The 20,278-nt window shown below is 38.0% G+C and overlaps 2 protein-coding genes across 2 annotated transcripts in view; both read right to left on the bottom strand.

The window, feature by feature from the left end:
- Window positions 1-1,286: 1,286 nt before the first annotated feature.
- On the bottom strand, window positions 1,287-8,813 carry LOC136708358 (nuclease EXOG, mitochondrial-like). Its single transcript, XM_066682865.1, has 6 exons — window positions 8,620-8,813; window positions 7,990-8,139; window positions 6,602-6,741; window positions 6,359-6,435; window positions 6,161-6,275; window positions 1,287-3,735 (listed from the first exon to the last, which is right to left on the bottom strand). The coding sequence occupies exons 1-6, from the start codon at window positions 8,750-8,752 to the stop codon at window positions 3,286-3,288; spliced, it is 1,065 nt and encodes a 354-aa protein (XP_066538962.1). The 5' UTR covers window positions 8,753-8,813; the 3' UTR covers window positions 1,287-3,285.
- Window positions 8,814-16,934: 8,121 nt separating this feature from the next.
- Window positions 16,935-20,278, bottom strand: part of acvr2ba (activin A receptor type 2Ba) — a 51,606-nt gene continuing 48,262 nt past the window's right edge. Inside the window, exons 7-11 of the mRNA XM_066683030.1 lie at window positions 19,820-19,968; window positions 19,603-19,717; window positions 19,340-19,478; window positions 18,834-18,964; window positions 16,935-17,253 (exon numbers count right to left, since the gene is read on the bottom strand). Coding sequence (XP_066539127.1) covers window positions 17,059-17,253; window positions 18,834-18,964; window positions 19,340-19,478; window positions 19,603-19,717; window positions 19,820-19,968 — 729 coding nt within the window. The 3' untranslated portion in view covers window positions 16,935-17,058. The remainder of the gene's footprint in view (window positions 17,254-18,833; window positions 18,965-19,339; window positions 19,479-19,602; window positions 19,718-19,819; window positions 19,969-20,278) is intronic.

Raw genomic sequence — 20,278 nt, forward strand, 5'->3', positions numbered from 1 at the left:
AAAAGGTATGCCAGTGTGGTCATTGTAACAGTCACACAGTGATGGAGACGAGATCCCTCGGTCGATATGAGCAGCCTTGTATCGCAGTGTTACAGGCCACTACCTGGAGACGGAGTCCCTTGGTAGATGTTGACAGGAGCTGGCTGCAACTTTACAGGCTGCTAGCTGGACAGTGAGTCCCTTGGTCAATGCTAGCAGCAACTAGGAAGAATGCTACAGTGGCCCTACTTTACACTATTACAGGTCAGTGAAGATCACAGTGAATTTGAAGCTGTAATTCCAAAATAAGCACTGACTGGACAATCCTCAAATTTGGGCTGAGATTATGTGTCCGCTTACTGGAACAGCATCTATATGCGTGTTAAAAAGATGTGTATGATCAGATGGTGGTATAAATACATTGTGATCATATAGGTGTGTGTGTGTGTGTGTGTGTAAAAACTATGTGATCGGTTTGTCCATATTTCAGCAGTATTGTTCCTGCCTCCTTGCTGTTGTTGTGTATATGGAGGAGAGTCGGCTAAAGCACAAGGTTTAGCTTGAACATTGTATAGAAAATGGAATCCGATCAGTATTTGGATGCAGAAGCTCAATTGAAAAGGTCAAATGTAAATATTTGTTAGACCAGGATTTGACTCGGTGTGTAAACATAACCTACCTTTAATGTCATGTCACAGGACCCATATATGTTGCCACCAATTTTATTTTTTTCCCCTTCTCCTCAGACTGCTAAACACGGACCTGGAAGACTATGAGATGGATACAGTGTATACACTACAATACTCACCTTTAAGACACTGATTCTTTTGATCCTTCAACCTTGTTTCAACCTTGGTTTGGCCTAACTACAAATAGGTGACCTATAGCAAAATCCACCACCTTTACACAGAGAAAGATTCTTGCAGAAATTGCAATGTTGGCAAACAAACTTTTGAATGTGACTCGCTTGCAAAAAAAATGCTCAGTGCTTGATCACTGTCTCAGAGGTAAAACATGCTGAGGCAGCACAGCCAGTGGAGAAGTCACGGGAGCGAACCGTGAAAATAGTACACCGTAATCATGGCAGCGGCTTTCTCTCCCCTTGCGACAGCTTAACAAAATATTCTGTCCATTTTTACAAGAGCAATAGGTCATTTTGCCACCAAAAAGTATCAAATAACATTTATGATTTTTGTTATTATACATTCTCTTCTGGGGTGCAAATCACACGACAGGAAGTATCAAGTAGCTGCGTAGGTCTTGAATGAACTAATTAATACTCCATACAGCAGGTCCTCCATATTAGGGTGGCTATGCATTATAGTTTAGAATCTATGACGTATTCAAGCGACTGTGTCAGTAATGTGGCTGTTTAAAAATGAATTATTATAATTGAAAAAAATTACCACTTTAATTTTCCTAAGACATTATATTAAGTTATTTCAAATATTTGAAAAAAGATTTCAAAAATTTCACATTAAAACAAAACAAAAAAAAAACAAAAGGGCACATGAACAGGGCAGATTTAATTTTCTTTATGGTAAATATTGCCCACAACAACCTTGCCTTAAAGCTTCCTTTCCAAAGCTGACCTTGCCATTACGCGGCTATTTTATGACCAGAGGTCACAATGTCAAGTTCCAATCTCTCACCTCTGAAAAAATGTTAAGAGTATTGACAAATTTATTGAATTTATCATGGTCACATTGTTTTTGTCTAATTGTATTATGTTCATGTATAGCTAGAACGGCTGAGAGTGACGATACGTTTGTGTTCTTTAACAGTCATTTGACCCCTGACATCTCAGTGCTCACAACCTCTAAATGAGAAAGGTCAGTTCCTGTGCTGCAGACCAGATCATACTTGAATTATATCAAACATGTCCTCAACAAAAACAAGCAAAAAAGGGAAATAAAAGCAGGAAAAAAAAAAAAACATCAGGCAAAATTCTTAAGACATACAGGGAAAAATAAACAATAAAAATACTTTACAAAAAGAAAATTAAAACTGAACATTCACCTTTGACAGGAAACTTAGACCAGAGATTTATCCATTTACTGAATTAACAGTTATTTTCTTTGATAAAATGTTTAAATTTAATTTCTCTATACACTGAAAAATACTGATATTAACCGTAACTTGCACTTTATAATTGCTGTGTAATTTAACAGCAATCCACCAAAAGCCCTTAATGGAATTTAAGTTTTTTTCACTGTGCCTGAATATTTGATGCCAAATATTTAAACAAACAAAAAAAAATGCATACAGCACTGTAATATGATTGGTTAAAATCAGGCAGATGGATATCAGGCACGCATTAGTTTACGTAACGTCACAAAGTAAAACAATCATTAATTAAAAATTGGCTGTTTTTCCCCCATGTGTTAAATCTAAATTGGAAAAAAAAGTTTTTTTTTTCAACCATGATCTGGGCTCTTTAAACATTTTGATCACAGTGTAATTCCACTAAACAGCCGCTGCTTTTGCAAGGCTTCTATGATAAGGACAAGTGCCAGTGCTTTGCTGAAGGGCACCACCAGTAAGCCAGTATTGCTTTGAGACCCATTTGAAATTTTAAAACCAATAAACCTAATTCCATGTGCAAATCACCTACCTACAGATTTCTGCTGGTATTCAAAAACACTTCACTGAAACACACCCATTAAAAGGTTTCTTACACTTTCCTATAGTCGAACATTAGAGGCAAATACATTTGACTGGTGTTAGAAAGTACACTGTGGTCCTGGCCAGATTAGCATACTTGTCTGCTGTAAAAGAGCCTGTGATTAAGAGATTGAATTACACGCAGCCTTCATCAGATAAGACAACACTGTGCTCTGGTCCCATTGATTTTAAGTTGAAATTCAATCTGTCAAACACAAAAATGATGCACAGCCACTGTCCGAAGACTAAGAATTTGACAACCATTTATCTTTGTATTGCAAAATATAATTGTGTAGAATATAAATGCTTCCAATGAGTTTTAATACATCTGTTGTTGTGTGTCAACAACAGCCCAAGATCAGATTTCTTGTCCTTGAAAACAACTGACCAAGATGCCATACCGGAGATATTACTCACCGTCATAAACTAGTGCAACAAAAACATTTCTCACATTATTTTAAAACTATATGAGTAGATTGTACAAAAAAGCAGTTCCCATTCTTTGATTTTGTACGGTCTTTAAAGGTGAAACATGTTCTGAAATTAAAAAAGGTTCAGATCGGAACTTGAAGGGTAAAGAATGCAACACTGAAAAGGCAAGGTGACCAGAGACTGTTAAACAGGGAGACAGCTGTATGGCTTTTATCCTGACTTCCTCTCTGGCATTTCCTTTTGCAACAATTCCCGTTTCTTCTCTTGGTACAGTTTAATCAAGTACTCATCTGGTGTGATTTCTGCTTCCTTCAGCTCCGCCATTACCTTCTCCAACTTTGACAATGTTTTGGAACTGGTTACTTTACGGCCAGTGATGTACAGAGTGAAACGCTTGAAGTCCATGAGCTCACAGGAGTCCACTGTGCAGAGATTTCTCAGGTGCTGGGTTTTGTCCAGTTTGGGGAAGAAAGTCAGACCGGACATTCTCTCCAGTTCAGTCAGACTCACCTGGTAATCCTTCAGGTGATGCTCAAAGCTGATTGGAACATTAGGAACCACAAAGGCACCCAGAGCCAACACATCGGCTGAAGGATCTTTTTGGGCAAGGATGACTTTGTAGAGATGAGTGGGAACTGCAACGTCATCTTTTCCAATCAGCTGATCACCAAGACATTAAGAGTAGATTCAGTAATGAACACAGAACATTGTATGGTCTAAGATTAACACAGAAGGTCTTGGTCACACACATATACACATTAAAATACTGGCCTGCTCCAAGCTGTCACCTCAAAGCAAACAAGTGGCTGATTTATAGTGGTACAATATCAGGGACCTGATAGCTGCACATTTGCTTAATCACCCACTGTCTATGAGGAACTGTTCTCATTATCAGTCAGAAGATTAGAGGACACACTGATAGATAACTGTTTAAAAAAACTATAGACATTAAACAAATCACATACGTATAAAGAAAGAATATTGTGTCACTTTTTGGCTGATAATAACCAGCAGTCTTTAAACTGCATGCCTGAATGAAACAAACGTAAGGTGATTATACCGACATGTATGTGCACCCATACCAGCTAAACTCTGTAAAAGCAAAGGCATTGTTCTTTGATCATTGGCTATAAAAGTCTACACAGCCCTGTTAAAATGCCACATATTTATTTATTTATTTATAATTATTATTCAGATTATCATCATCTTTAATATGATATGATCATCAATCCATGAACTAATACTTTGTTGAAGCACCTTTTGATATTACGACAGCAATCAGTATTTCTGGGTAAGAGTCTGTCAGCGTGGCATTTCTTAACGTGGCTATCTTTGACTACGCTCCCTTGCAAAAGCACGCCAGCATCTCTCAAAGTTTGAGGGCATCTCCTGTGCACTTCTCTTCAGGTCAACCCAAAGATTTTCAATGGGATCAGTTTTCTTCTTTTAGTTTTCATCAATTTTGGAGAGACCTAGAGTTCTTCATTTACTTCTTGACCATTTCCTTCACAGAATAACATGGTATATCTAGTGCACTGTTTTAATATGGTTTCCTTGATGCTTTGTAAGCTCTTCTCTGTCCATGTCGTTTGCTGTTAGATACAACGAAATAAACTTCAGGAGAATCCTCCTAGAACAGCTGAACTAAAAATAGTGCTAAACAGAGTGCGTTTAATTAATGGCGAGTATGTACTAATATTTAACATGAGTTTTATTCCTGGTCTTATTCCTTTACATCATAAAAACCTGGTATTTTAACAGGGGTGTGTGGACGTTTTCTTTCTACTGTATGTACCAAGGAATACAGACAGGTGGAGTGAGGAATAAGTATCACAAAACCATATCAAAACATGCTCTGCCCAAGAATTAATTAATCATGTACATGCATTCTTTCCATTCAATTTAATTCATTCAAAGTACAGCTTCAAAGCTTTAACAATGCCATAAAGAAAAAGATTTTGTCTCAGATCCTTTGGCAAAGTTTGAGGTCAAAAATAAAAAGTGTAACAAACAAGATTTGATCACAGCGCAAAAAAAAAAATAAACCTAAATATTTACCACATTCAGGGGAGCCATCAGAACTCAAAAGCCCTGGAGGTACAGCAATGGCACAAGCACCTCATACCATAGAGGCACAAGGGAAATGAGAGAGGTATCTAAGCTACAGTCTCTCCTAGGGCCAGAGTGTGTACAGATCGAGGTAACATGGCTCCTGTCACTGCCAATTTGTGATACTTGCTTGCCCTGGGGGTGTCTGTCTATGTCGATTTAGCCCTAACAGAAAACCAACTCTTTCCCTATGAGGCCAGCTGGAGCTTCACTTGGGCTACGTACACAACAGGGCAAACACCGTCCTTAAGGACAATCCGCAGCCCAAACAGTCGTCAGTTTTTAGTTTTTTTGCAGGAAGTCCTGAGAGAACCCCCCACAATATTTTCATTCATTAACTTTGTACAGAAGTATTTATGAAGTTAATTTGAGGGAAGTTTACAGCAGCATGTGCATGGGGTTTAACCTGTGTCAGACTCCAGGCCAAATTATACACACCTAGTTTTGTATTAACTCAGAGGAAAACACAACATGCCACAGGGAAAATATGATGCTGTGCTACCTAATTTAGAAAACACGGTTGCACTCATGAAGGCATTAAGCATGAAACTAGTACAACACTGACATCTACAGGTCGTTTGCTGGAACTGTTACTCATCATCATTTGAAAATAATGATGTGAATGTCTGAGATTTGGGATATTCACACTGTATCACTCATTTGAATGGCTTCACCACAGGATTTAATAACAAACAAAACCTATTGTGTAACAAACTGGAAAACAACTTATGTACTCACCGTAGGGCATCTTCGTAACACAAATACACAACTAACTTTGCCATTTCATAGCTGTATAACTGATATCACCCTCCATTTTGCAGGGCAAGTACTGTATTTGTTTACAGACATTTTTAAATAACCAGCCTCATTAGTGGATTCTTAACTTCTGGTCCTAACATAAAGATGGGTGTTTTTAAAAGTAGGAATAATATTAAAAATGTAAATAACAAAGTCTTAGAGTACTATGTTCATGTACCTGATATGAGACCATTTTTTTCCCATCCTCACCAACTTGGGGTAAAGTCAGCGGCCCTGAGATTACCCACACATCACTGAATCTGTTCGCCAACTCTCTGCAGTACATTTCCAATCTGTAAAACAAAATAAAAGTAATTGTTAATAAGCATACGCATAAAAAACAAATGCTCAATAGTTACTGGTTATATTTGTACACCTGTTCCAGAAGCCTGCATTGTTCTCATAATTCTGTGGGACAATGTTCGACAGATAGAAGGTTTCTGCCATTGATTGCTGTTGAAAAACACACAAATAAATTGAGTTGGTTAATTATATGGACCTGATTTTATTAAACAATTCCTTTCAAATGATTGCATTTTTTGCCCCTGTCAGACAATTATTAAGATATTTATATCACACAACAGGTTTAAAAAAATAAATAAAACATTTTTTGCCTTGCCTCTGAAAATTTATTGTCTGCAGCTGGTGCCATATGTCCCCTCGACCAGCCACTGCCAAAGTAATCCTCATTGTGTGCCGTGAAGAGCTCTGGAACACTGGGGTCTGGTTTAAACTTGCAGTGTTTTCTTTCAGCTTTTCCTGGCAATAATAAGTGAAGGATTAGTACGTCCTGTTGTGAGTGTAGGATCACACTGATGCTTTGACACTGGTGAAAAAGGTTCCCTAAATGCACTGGCCATTTTTAGATTATCAATTACAAAATGGAATTTCAGAGTGATCCAGGACACTATAACCTTGCACACGGGCCTGTCACAATAATCACATCATCGATTTATGGTACAATATATGGACACTTCCTCAATAATATTTACTGACCTCCAAATAGCCCACTGTGTTTACTGGCATGTTTGTTTACATAATAAACCTCACCATTATTTCAGCTGCTCACTCTGTTCTCAGGCTTTCTCTGGTCTGTATTCTAGAGCCATTAGCAAATTTCAGCAACTGGTGCTGGAAGAACACACACGTTGGTAGGTGGATTTGCGACTCAAAAGTGTCCGTAGGTGTGAGTGAATGTGTGTGTGTGTGTGTGTGTGTGAGTGTGTGTTGCCCTGTGAAGGCCTGGCGCCCCCTCCAGGGTGTATTCCCGCCTTGCACCCAATGTTTCCAGGTAGGCTCTGGACCCACCGCGACCCTGAACTGGATAAGGGTTACAGATAATGAATGGATGAATGAATTAATGTTTTATGCCTTTAAAAGTCAGGTGTAATTTTTTTGTAAATCCCACAATGTACATTGGTATCTATCCTCATTGCTGAACATAAAGTGTAACCCATCACAATGTGTGCATGCAGTCTGTTATTATTTCATAAAATCTATTTTCTTTAGCTTTAGTAAAATAAAAAGCTAAGGAAATGATCTTATGGTGGGATGGCACTCTGTTTATTAACACTGCTATCTCCTAGCACAAGCAAGCACAGTTAGCAGGTGGTTCTCTACTCAGTCTCCAAACATCAAATGTACAATTCAGACTCACTGCATGCATGTGGTGGCCCAATTAAAGCATTCCACTTGCACTTTTATATATGGCACTGATTAACATGTTTAAATATAGGTTTCTGCAGTCGTGGATAAAATATCAATTCCGTAAGTTGTGATATTAATTTGCCCCGTGTCCTGCATTTTTCAAAACAGATCACCTGTGTCTACAGCTGAGAATAAGCCAGTGTCAGCTTTGTTTATGAAACTGATATTAGGTTTTTATTGTGACTTGTGAATGCAGGCAGATGAAGTGAAAGGGTCCAAATTTACTGATTAATGGGTGGGTGAGGGGGTAAGTAGGAATCCGCTTCAGCTAAAGTCACTACAAACAAAGTATTTACTTACCAGTAAGCTTTTCTTTTGACAGATGCTCTGCTACCCATTTAGGTATCCTTCGACTCTGGTCATAAGACAGAATGTGGTTGGTGTAGGATCTAGCCTCAGCTCCAGCAAGAGGGAGGCCATGGAGCTTAATGAGGTGCTGCAATGTGCTCTCTATAAAAAAATAATAATAATCAACTAGCAGCATAAAGACAGCAGTTTCCCAGGCACCAAAATAATGGTTCCCAGTCATTCCAGAGGACTCCATGAGAGAAGGGGGGGGGGGGGTTAACTGCCTACCCTTCTCTGAAAGTTACATAGTTGTTTCTGCAGTGTTGAACCCAGAGTAGCAACGACAGACACTGTTTTCCCTGAGCACCACAATGATATTGAAGCTATAATTCTGGGGTAGAAATACAGCTAGTGTTGGTTTTAAGATATGCCCTGGTAATATGACTAGTTAGAATTTCGGTATGGATAAAAAAATCTTTATAATGTCTAGCAGAATGTTGTAGTTGACTTGTGAGAGTTCCTACAAGTAAAAGTACACGGGACCTCGTATTTGAGTTTGTTACTAGTGTGAACCGGGTTGGGAGTTATTTTTAGGCTAAAATGGCCTGTCCTCTCTCTGTCTCCGCAGCGCTGATCGATTACCTGGCTCTGCCTCTTCGGGTTTTTGTTGTTGTTTGTATAGTCTGAGCGCTGTAAGACAGGCTCCAGTACTGAGACTGACTCCACACACAAAACCACCCATAAACCGAGCAAACTTAAACCGAGGAGAAGACATGTCTCACAGGGATTGGGACCGCTCTCTCTCCCGGGCGCCAACTGAACCAACACGGACAACTCCAGTAAAGAGGGACCGAGGAGAGAGTGAAACAGCGCTCAGCGCCCCCTGCCGTTCACACGGACTCACGACTCATTAATTCACTATCTGTAACCGCTTACTCAGTTCAGGGTCGCGGTGACGGACTGGAAAAAGTTACTTCGAATATGTAGAAGCATAAAACGCTCCCTCAATTTAATAGTCGATTCCCCAAGTTTAATTCTTGTTCCTCCAAATTTAATGAATTATTCTCTCGCACAGAAACACAATCAGGAGCACAGCCACTGGACGCAGTGAATGCTACATGCTAAATACATTTACTTCAAGTACAAAACACTAATAATAAGTCGAAGCTTAATACATTTCCTCAGTTTAATTGGTTTACGTAATTTAATAAATCATTCTCTCAGTTGAGCACCATGTCCCCTCAAAAAAAAAAAGTATATATATATATATAAACCTCTATCATATATATAGCTTTTGTATCCATGAATGAAAGAGAATATGCTCAACAGAATGGGTCACCCACAGGGAGTTAGCCATGTTTACAATAAAATTGTGGAGTCTGGTTCTTTTATACCATGACAAAAATCGTTGGAGAAAATGATTTTAGATTCTTTTAAATAATTTTCTTTCACCACTTAATTCAATTTGACTTGTTAAACATAGTATACTGAGGTAATTATTTAATATGGGGACACTTTAAGGAATTTTGCTCATTTTAAGGCTCTGAATATTTTTTTTAATATACCTTGACATCTGACTGGCTCCCTACTTTAAAAAATACTTTTTTGATTATTTCGCTGGGATTATTTAGTTAGGATTTTAAAATTCTACAGGATTCTACAACTCCCAACTCAGAGGTGTGACCATTTACAGAGTCTCACTTCTGAGTCTGGAGTTTTAGAACAGAGTCATAAAACATCACTTCCTGTGCTGAGGGTCCTTAGAAGTTTCTTTTATGTTGTTTAAGTGATTCAGGATTTGTAATTGTTCCTGTTAGGAAATGAACTTAAATATAAATGTTCACTGTCATCCCAGTAGCATTACTTTTACTTGAGTAGGGATTAAGGCCCACCCTGGTATGAAAGTTATTGTAATTAGTCGCAGTTTGATCATATTCTGAAACTGTATCTGTGCAAAGGATGTTTTCACAAAAGAAGGTTGTTCAAGACTAATACAAAACTGGAGCCAAATTGTGTGAATCTAGCATACATCTTACAATTGATTATAAAATGCCACATTAGTTAACACTGCCCTGGGTTATTCATTCATTCATTATCTGTAAGTGGTTATCCAGTTCAGGGTCGCGGTGGGTCCGGAGCCTACCTGGAATCATTGGGCGCAAGGCAGGAATACACCCTGGAGGAGGCGCCAGTCTTTCATAGGGCAACACACACACACACACACACACCTACGGACACGTTTGAGTCGCCAATCCACCTACCAATGTGTTTTTGGAGGAAACCCACGCAGACACGGAGAACACACCAACTTCTCACAGTCAGTCACCCCTCTGCCCTGGGTTAAAATATCTTAAAAAATTTTATACACAGTCAAAAAACTGTCACTGTTGTGGTACCCTCAGAGGTGCACAGTTTGTACCTTCATAATTGCACCATATTCAAATTTAACTGTAGATTTCATATACCCAGTTTCATTTTCAGGACATTTTCATACTGTTTTATTTTACACAGTCCTATACAGAAAAACTACAACTATGAACCTCTGCTTCTGAAGAAGTGAATTCAATGTACATATGTGGAACACTACTTGACTTTAAGACCACTGTGGTACCTTTAAAAGTGCATTTACACGATTTGTACCTTTAGTGTCCAATAATATAATTCTGAACCTTTTCTTAGGGTGTAGTGGGTAGAGAGCAGAAGACATGGACAATATCTATCATAGGGAAACCATAAGCATTTCAGGACTTAATAGAAGGCATTATGACTTCTATAAAAAAAAAAATATATATATATATATATATATATATATATATATATATATATATATATAAATAAATAAAAAACAAGAAGACACATCTAAACAGGTAGAAGGGTGGAAAACGGCAATTCAAGACTGGGAGCAAATATGTAAAAAAAAGAATAATAAATAAAATGTTTTATGGACACTCAGATGTTACACTCAGTCACTGATTTCTACAGGATTAAATACATAAGGGACGTTTGAAAAATTCCATGTCTTCATTTTTACTGTTTAGTTTGGAAAGGCTAAAAATGATGTATCAATCAATATGTTACTGTGTTTTGGCCTAAACTGAAAATCTTTTTTTAAACAAGAGTTAGAGTTCAACACAGATGACAACACACAAAAACACGTGGTAAAACTGAGGGTTAAAAAGACAGCAGATACACAGTGTTTTGTCAGTATTTTATTGTTTACTTTCATATACAAAAAGATAAAATTGAAATAATCCTTTCTAGTACTTTTTTCTCTAACAGTCGGGGTGTAGTTGCTTCACACTGGGCAAATACTACATTCATACTGGTTTATTCTGGCACCAATGAAAAGCCGAAACAACCACATCCCAACTTCTAGGCAAATCTAGTCAAAACTCTGGATACGGAGTTCTAAAATTACCACAGTAAAAAGGAACAATGATCCACTGCAAATTAAAGAACTATGTTACAATGATCATTCAAAAAAAGTCCTCAGTTCATTACGGCAATACAATGGATGTCTGACTTTCCCAGGGCATTTAATATATATAAAACTTTTTTAAACATACTTTTCAATCCAAAAGAGGGGTTACAGCAACAAGCTCAACTCTCTGTATACATTTTTCTTATACAGATTTTTTTAGTATATTTGTTAAAATCAGTAGTACAAGCCATCTCTGTTCTACAATTTTAGCTACAATAGTGAAACATAACCTACAACATTTACATTTCACATATTCTGATATAGAAACAGCACTTAAAATTATGACCCCTTGACAAGACAAGTGAGAACGCCTTCTTTCATCTCTCGTGTGCCAACTCGAACTTCAACGCTCCTGCCTTCATAAATTTAAAGGACGTGTAATAGATCCATTGACTAGCCAGAAACTATATTTTCTACGTTTAACGGATGCAATGTCACCAGCAAAAACTTGGGGAAAGCAACACCACCTTTGTCTGCGCAGCCAAAAAGGTACTATTAAGGGGAGAGTGATTTCATTCTCACTGTGGATAGAGCACAGACTGAAATGCATGTAGCTGTTAAAGGCCAAAAAAATCAAAAATAAATAATAAACAAAAAAGTTCCCCTGAGGGAAAGCTTTTAATACTGGAGTACACTTTTTGTCCTGACTTACAGCTCTGCTACACTTTAACCTGAACATTTATCTTGGAAAATATGAGGTAACAAAACTCCAAAACCAGCCATCCGGATTCACCCTGCCTGTAGCTTATTTGAAAACTAATGAGCATAAAGACAATATAGCATCAGCAAAATGCACCTGGTTTTAAAGGGTGGTGTACAAACCATGTTTGGCTTGGGGGGGGGGGACGTAGGAAGCACTCGACTTTCCCTGTGTATAGTACCATTTATTTGCTTTTTTTTTTCCATGAGTGGCGAGAGGCAGGAGAAGAAAGAGGTTTTTGAGTTGTCAAGGGGTGCTTCATACATGTTACACCAGTACAAAAGAGGTTCTCCTGTTTGTGTTTATGATAGTGTACATTTTTCTCTGTAGTGTCAACGACTAATCCAGCTAGCAACACTGATTCACATGAGCTCTGAGGTAATCGGTTCCTGAAAACCTGGATCTAAGACTGCATCCAGAGTTACAGCTGGTCACGTTTTAGAGATTTCATATTATATATATATTTATATATATATAGTCTTCTGTAAAGTATTACAAGAGAGGCAGAGATAGAGAGAGAGAGACAGAGAGAGGGAGAAGACAGCGGTTGCTTCAGCAAGTATAAGAATACACAGGCACATCAGAACACCTCTGAATATTAGAGGTTTGCAACGTTCCTGATATAAGAAATGACAGATCTTTCAACAAGGCCATCTTTGTTAACATGAACTAGGGAGTCAGTTCTGTACACAAATGCACCTACACTGGGTATTCTCAAGCTAGAACACACTCTTAAAAGAAAAAGAAAAAATTGAGACCGATTAAAAATCAACATCAAACCGCTCTACACTGGGCACACTTCTCAAAGGGAGTAATCTCTCATTTAATTGGCACTAAATCCAAGATGATGAAACACTCAGGAAATACTCACTATTCCCTTAGTGACTGGAAAATATTTTAATCCACTGTTCCATAAATGGAAATGATGCTGACTGTAACCAGACCTCTTGCTGTAGTCAGTCAAATCTCCATTTAAAATAGTCAGTCCTTATCAATGTACTTCTTAAATCACTGACCTGCTCCAGTCGATATGAAACGCAATTCACTTGTGTTAAATGCTAAAAAAAAAAAACATACACTTTTTGGAAATCTAAGAATATCATTTCCCATAATACTCTCCGACTGGACATCACCCAAAAACACCAAAAGCCCAAATAAATAACTTACATTAAATAAAACACAAGGATAGGGCACATTTTAATCATTACAGCTCATACATCAAAAGTATGAACATTGTTTTTTGTTTTTTCTTGTGGAATCACGGACAGTAACATTGAAAAACAACAGAACTTTGGTTACCCTCTTGCAGATAGAAAATGCAAGGAATTTGGCTACATATTATTATAAAATAAAAACAACAGACGGACGGTGAAGGCCCTGGACGTCTTCACTAAATATTATCAAACATACAGATAATTACGAGGATGAGGAATTTGGTAAGTAGTTGCTTGGGGGATCGGTAACAATGCCCAGAATGTTCTAACCCTTCAGAGAGGACACTACGCTATTGCTGTGGATATTGCTTGCTACATTGTCCAAACCCATTCACAATCAAAAAAAACAAAAACGCCTCACAATTCACTAAAGTCCGTGAAGACCCTGAAGATAGATGAAGCTCCTGAAGGTACTGGTGTCTGCGAGGCCAAGAGACAAACAATGAGTAAACGAGAACCAAATATCTGCACAGCATTTATACTCAAAAGAACAATTGTCTACGTTCCACCAACGTTTTTTTTCTTGAAACAAATCAAGAGGACTCCTGGTGCTGCTTTGGCTGAGGGACTACCTCTGGTTTGGCAACATGTGTTTTGTATGAATGAAAAATTGGTCCTAAATAATCTCTTGGTAAACAGGCAGCATTAGGGCAGCACTCAGTAAAGCTATATCAACCCTACATTAGCCTTTAACAACAACTGGCATAACTAAATATAGACTTTTATAAATGCTTCTTCCAGCAAGTGTCAGCTTCTCCACTTGGATGTTCTTATCCAATCCGGTATTACAGTTGCTATGTACAGCTACATAGCACCTATAGCAACTTTCAGACTTGGTAACGTTTATAAAGAGCCATCTGCTATCGGAAATAGCAAAGATAGACAGCCAGCTTTACACCGGTTCCATCTTCAAGCTCTGGAGAAACGAACAGACAAACAACAACAAACAATGCGGGGCCACACTGAGGCGCCAAGTCCATGAGTGCAAAGATGGCCTCTAAAACATTTGCTCTGATCACAAGGCTGAAGTTTCAGCGCACAAGTTCAGTTACACTCACATCTAGCATTGCAAAATGGAGGTGAATATCCCGGAGATTATATATATGGCACCATGAAGGAAAATAAAATCTAACTCTGGTCAGAGAGTAGAGAGGAAGTAGAAGCAACCGCTGCAAAGCCTCATGAGCATGAGTGAGAGGACAGAAGAAAACTGCGAAGAGTGAAGGGACATCAAACCTTTTTTCTGCCCTAGAACCAGTGTCGTTGTTGCTGTATTATAATGCAATAATAATAATATAACCACTTTAAATCAGCCAATGCATCACATTTGGAAGGAATTAATTTGGTAAAGAAACATTTAGCTGCAACGCCAATAGCTCCATCTCCATTTAGAATAAGAGCGAAAGGCCAACGGCTTAGGATCAGAGTGGGGAAGATGCCTTTTAGATTTGAGATAAATATCTTACTGTTAAAGGTTTAATGTCCCTTTAAGAAAAAAGAGAGGAAGGTAAAGTTGTGGGAAATAGCCAGCTCAAAAAAGGAATAATGCCCTGGTCTCGTAGATAGGCAGAATTCTACAACTGTTTACAGCTATTTACATGGGTTCTTCTATTTATACAACAACTTGGTAGCATTTCTTACAAGATTTTGGACTTTTTTTTTAATTTCTCCAAAGCTCCCTAATCTTAAAAGTCAACTTACATCAAAATATACTTACTACAAGTCAACACAACTAACAGAATATATAACAGAAGTCATACACTTAGAAAAATCTGAGGTATTTCTGGTTTGAGGTGGTCTGTGGTTCATGAATAATATCTTTCTTTTCATCTCTAAGCCGTTCCATCTTGTTTTTGTCCTCTCACTACTAAATTTATTGTTTAGGAGTTGCTCTCGTTCACCTCGGAAGCCTTGCCATTTTTTATTTTCCTCGACATAGTGTTTGAAAATGCATTTCAGACTGAAATTCTACTGAGAAGTCGCATGTGTAATGCACAGACGTAACGGAAAATACAGAAAATACATCTTTGAGTTGAAACAGCAGCATTGTGGACATTCACTTTTACACTGTGGCGTACAGAGGAAGGAATCCTTGCCTGTCACTTTTAAGACAAAATAAAGAAAGAGAATAGTTCCAGTTGCCCCTTTCTCTTTTTATCTCTACCAAATGAACGCACTCCAGCCACTTTTAAATAGAGATAGAACTGGTGGTCTTGTAAAGATTTAATGTCGAAGTTGGTCCCTCTGAGCAACAGATTATACACACGAAAGGGACCTGGCTGAAATGCACACACACACACACACAAAAAAACAACGAATTCCTATTGTCCACTCCCATTTGCGTTAGTAGAGGCTTTCTAAATGATTATGAGTCTGATCTCTGCTGTTTCAGTCTAGGTCCTTAAATTCAGATATCCAGTATATGCATGGATATTGTGTAAATAAAAAAAAAGAAAAAGAAAAAAAAAAAAAACAGAATAAAAACACTTTTTTTGAGAGCCGCTTGTGCTGAACCTTCCTCACATAGCACGCTCAGCAAACTCTCAACACACACACACTACCTTTCTTACGGTATCACTCTGACTCATTTACTCACCCACACACTCGCCACAGTCATACATTTACTGTTTAGCATTAAAATTCATTAGGGCACCCTTTGACGCTTCTCCTTCTGTCAATTGCTAGGGATAAATGGCAGTCACCCCACACACCCCACCCCTACCCATGGAACTGGTTACCTGAGAAATAATTTTCATATCAAACAAAATGCATCATATCCAAATTCTCACTTCTTCACCACTAGCTCTAAACGCAAGCCAATTTCTATCGTCTAGATTATGAAATTCTCATATCCACACAATAAAATTCTGTACCAACCCCTCTTTACAGTCATCAACTTCAACAAATCCACAAAAGCAAATTAAAAAAAAAGGGAAAAAAAAAAGAATAATCCAGTTGTCTTCCACCTTTTGTCGTGTTCCAGAGACACCCGTTAGTTCCGTAAAAGACACGTTTTCCGTAATTTTGAATAGCACACAGTCAGAGAGAGGAAAATTAAAAAAAAAGGAAAGGAAAACAGAACTAAAGAGAAAAAAAAAACCCTTGAGGAAGGTTAATTGTGTGTAACAGTCATAATGTTCCTCTCAGGTTTTGCAGCATTGTTGTATTATCCAACATGGTGACTGGTCGGTTGATGTTGTTGGTTGGTGTTGCCTCAGGTAATAATCCTGTCCAGAAGACAGAAAACTAGGAATATAAAGAGGAAAAAATAAAGTAAAAAAACATAAATGAAAAAGTTGAGGTACCTGCACCTTGTCAGCATTCATAAGTCGGCACCTGAATGCGTTTTGAGATGTCCTTTCGCTGTTTGTATTTTTGTTTGTTTTTTGTTTTGTTTGTTTTTTGTTTTTTTTAATTTTGTGTTTTCCTCTCTTGATAAAAATACAGTAGAGAAGTGTGCTGGTAGAATTGATCCAATCGTAATAGTAATAATAATAATAATAATAATAATAACACTACTACTAATAATGATAATAATTAATAAAAAAAAATGTCTGGATAAAATAGCAGCTGCATTCATGTTGTTGTCTGAGATCCGCTGAGCCTGGAAAGACAAGGGTGGTTTCATTTGCTTGTTTGCTTCAGGTTTGTGAGTTTTTCCTATACGGTGAGCACTGCAGTAAGACTCAGATACTGGACTCTTTGGGTGGTAAGTCCACATTGGTGACGGAGGTCACCATGGATACGAGGCAGTCCGAGGTAGGGGCGCTGGTGAGTCGGCGGATCTGAGAGATACGCTCCCCCACGCAGCCGGCAGAAAGCCGGGCCTCTGCATCGTGATCCCAGCACTCCTCTATCGTCTCACACATCTGCTCCAGACCCTGCTCCACACACAGAATCAAATACAGTGTTTACATACTCACAGTGTAACAATTCCTATAAACTTTATTACCGTATTAAATTAACACAATGACATTGCACTATATGAAGTGTCACAGCTAACCTTTCCCCATAATTCCACAACTCTAAATCAGTTTTTGATTTCTTCATTCAAAGTTGCCTTTCTGCATTAAATGTTGCAGCTTGTACAAGGTCCAGAACGTAATTGCTGCACCATTTCTGATGGAGGGATAAATTCAGCTAACCTCAGTCTCATTGTATCTCCAGGTTATACTCTGCCTGAAGCACAGCTGCTCAAGTGCTGTAACTCATTTCCAGCTAATGCCATGCTGTGAACCCAAGTACATTGTGCCTGAAATACTCTTTGTAAATTTGATTTTCAGCTATTTTTACAGAAATAACAACAATATACACAGCTTTTTCAAACAAAATAGTTGTTTTGCATCAAATTTGTGACAAAATTGACCCTACATTGTTAGAACATCATACTGCTAATGCCAAAGAATCTCAGATCCAATTGCACTGGAGCATTATGGTCATAAGCTATGTCTTGTTTATATATATATATATATATACACACACACACACACATATATACAGGAGGTCCTCGGGTTACATCAGTCCCGAGTTACCATGTTTCGTGGTTACGACACATCTCCCATTTACTGTATGAAGCCTTGTTTTGACTCAAGTGGTTTTGCGTCGTAAACGTCGTAACGCGAACTTTGTGTTTGGTGTGCGTGGTGGAAGAATACACGGTTACGCGGCTTGAGACCAATGAGGACGGCGTCACCCCAGTCGCATTATTCCTGTTTCATTTCATTATTAAATGTATTTTATGTGTGTTTTTTGATAATTACTGTGTTAGGATAGGTGTAAGAATAGGATAAGTGCTTACAGTACGTTATTTACGTACAGTATGTACCTATGTTCCAACTTATGACGCGACGTAAGAACGGATCAACGTCGTAAGTCGAGGACCCCCTGTATGTATATGTATATATATATGTATATATATATATATATATATATATATATATATATATATATATATATATATATATATATATATCTGGTAGAGAAAACTCTTTATAGTCATATTAAATACATTGTAACATTTTCTTAGAAGGCAGGTCTCATTCATAAAACACTACTTGATTGACATTAAACACAGTAAGACTGCACCGTATTACTTTTATATTTACAGTGACATTTACAATGCCTATTTGTAGTTTGAATTCTTAGAACGTGGGATTCTGTTGTGCATATATCATTAAAAAAAAACAACACTGAACCATGCCATTAAGTGGCAGGTGATTTCTTGTAAAAACATATTTTATTCATTGATTTCAGGTGTGAGCAGTGGGCCAGAAAGTACACAATCACTGCCCATATTATTTTAACACTATGTTTTATTGTATGAGGTTAATGTCTGGCTATAGTTTTTTGTTGTATAAAGAAAAAAGAAAGAAAGAAAGAAATGGAATAAAAAACCCATCTGCCCTACACATTAACACGTTTTACAGTCAGCAAGGAGGAAATCATTGTGTACTGGACTTACAGAATGCTTCAGCCAGCAGTCTTTCAACACTGGCCGCAGCTTTTTATGGACAACCACGTCCTGCAGGTCCTCCAGGGACGGGTGCTGCCCAATCTCTTCCTCAAATGGCAACATGTACTCATCTACAGGACCTGGAGGTTCCATGAACAACAACATATTGAATCAAAATCCCTTAATAGAGCTTTAAAACCAAGTCGATCTCCTCCACCACACTGCTGATAGAACTGATGCCTTATTTATGCACATATTAAACCTACTGCAACACACAACTTCAGCGCTGCATTAAATCAAACATTTTTTAAGACTCATTTGTCTCAGAATACTTAACATGCTTATCAAGACATCATATTAACCCAATTGGGGCTAGGTTTCAGGGGACTATATGACCTGTAAAAAAGTTGACATCATTTAATATTATAGTTTTCTTCCCCGTGTTTAAATTGATGAAACAAAACAATAAAAAAGGACTTAATGTGGTTGAAATATGAGAAAGCCTGAATGCTCACCGTCAGCAGCTGTACAGCGGGACACCAACTCCCAAAGGACGAGACCCATAGCATACATGTCTATTCTCAGGAATGCATCTCTCTGGAAGTTGATGGCTCCCTCCAGAACCTCAGGCGCCATATACCTCCGTGTGCCAACCTGAGAGAACGGGCCAGTAATAAGTTTAATTTGAAGAAAACCAAACCAAAGCACAATGAACACAGATTAGCTAAAACATTAGTCATGTTAGACTTGCCCAAAACATAAACATCCATGCTCTCACCTGGCCATGTGTGTCTCCTGGTGGTTTTCCTGGCTCAAACTTAACTGCCAGCCCAAAATCACCAATGACAGCACTCAGATCATTCTTCAGCATTACATTTTTACTCTTGAAGTCCCTGTTATTTAGCAGAGCAAAAGACTTAAAAAACTTAATCAGGAGCCTTCAAATTGAGGAGTCATTTCATATGAACAGGGACACTGAAGTGACTCTTCATTACCTGTGAGCAATAGCAGGTTTGGGGCCTTCTCCCTTGTATCGTGGTACGTCCTCATGGAGGTAGGCCAGTCCACAAGCCATGGTTTCAGCAATGTGACATAATTCATTCCAGCTTACAACATTGCCCTTCAGATAATCAGTCAAAGAGCCCTGTAGACCAGAGACGAAGGAAACTTGAACGCTGCATTGAGCCAACACTGTATAGTCCATGTGAAAGTAGCACATAACGATATTTAAATATTTAATACAGTAACACATACGTGACCTGCTGGTTAATCTCAGTTTACGACTACTGATGTGAGAAATGTCTCTTTTTCTATGACATCTTTTAAAAGTCTCTGTTTAACATTTGATTACAGCCACATGCAAAGACAAAGTTGTCCTTGGGGCAAGGCTTTAATAAATAAATAAATAATTCAATAATCTTATTGCATAGCAGTACAGTGAAACAGATTCTGAG

The sequence above is a fragment of the Hoplias malabaricus genome, chromosome 10, assembly GCF_029633855.1.
Source record: "Hoplias malabaricus isolate fHopMal1 chromosome 10, fHopMal1.hap1, whole genome shotgun sequence".
NCBI lineage: Eukaryota > Metazoa > Chordata > Actinopteri > Characiformes > Erythrinidae > Hoplias > Hoplias malabaricus.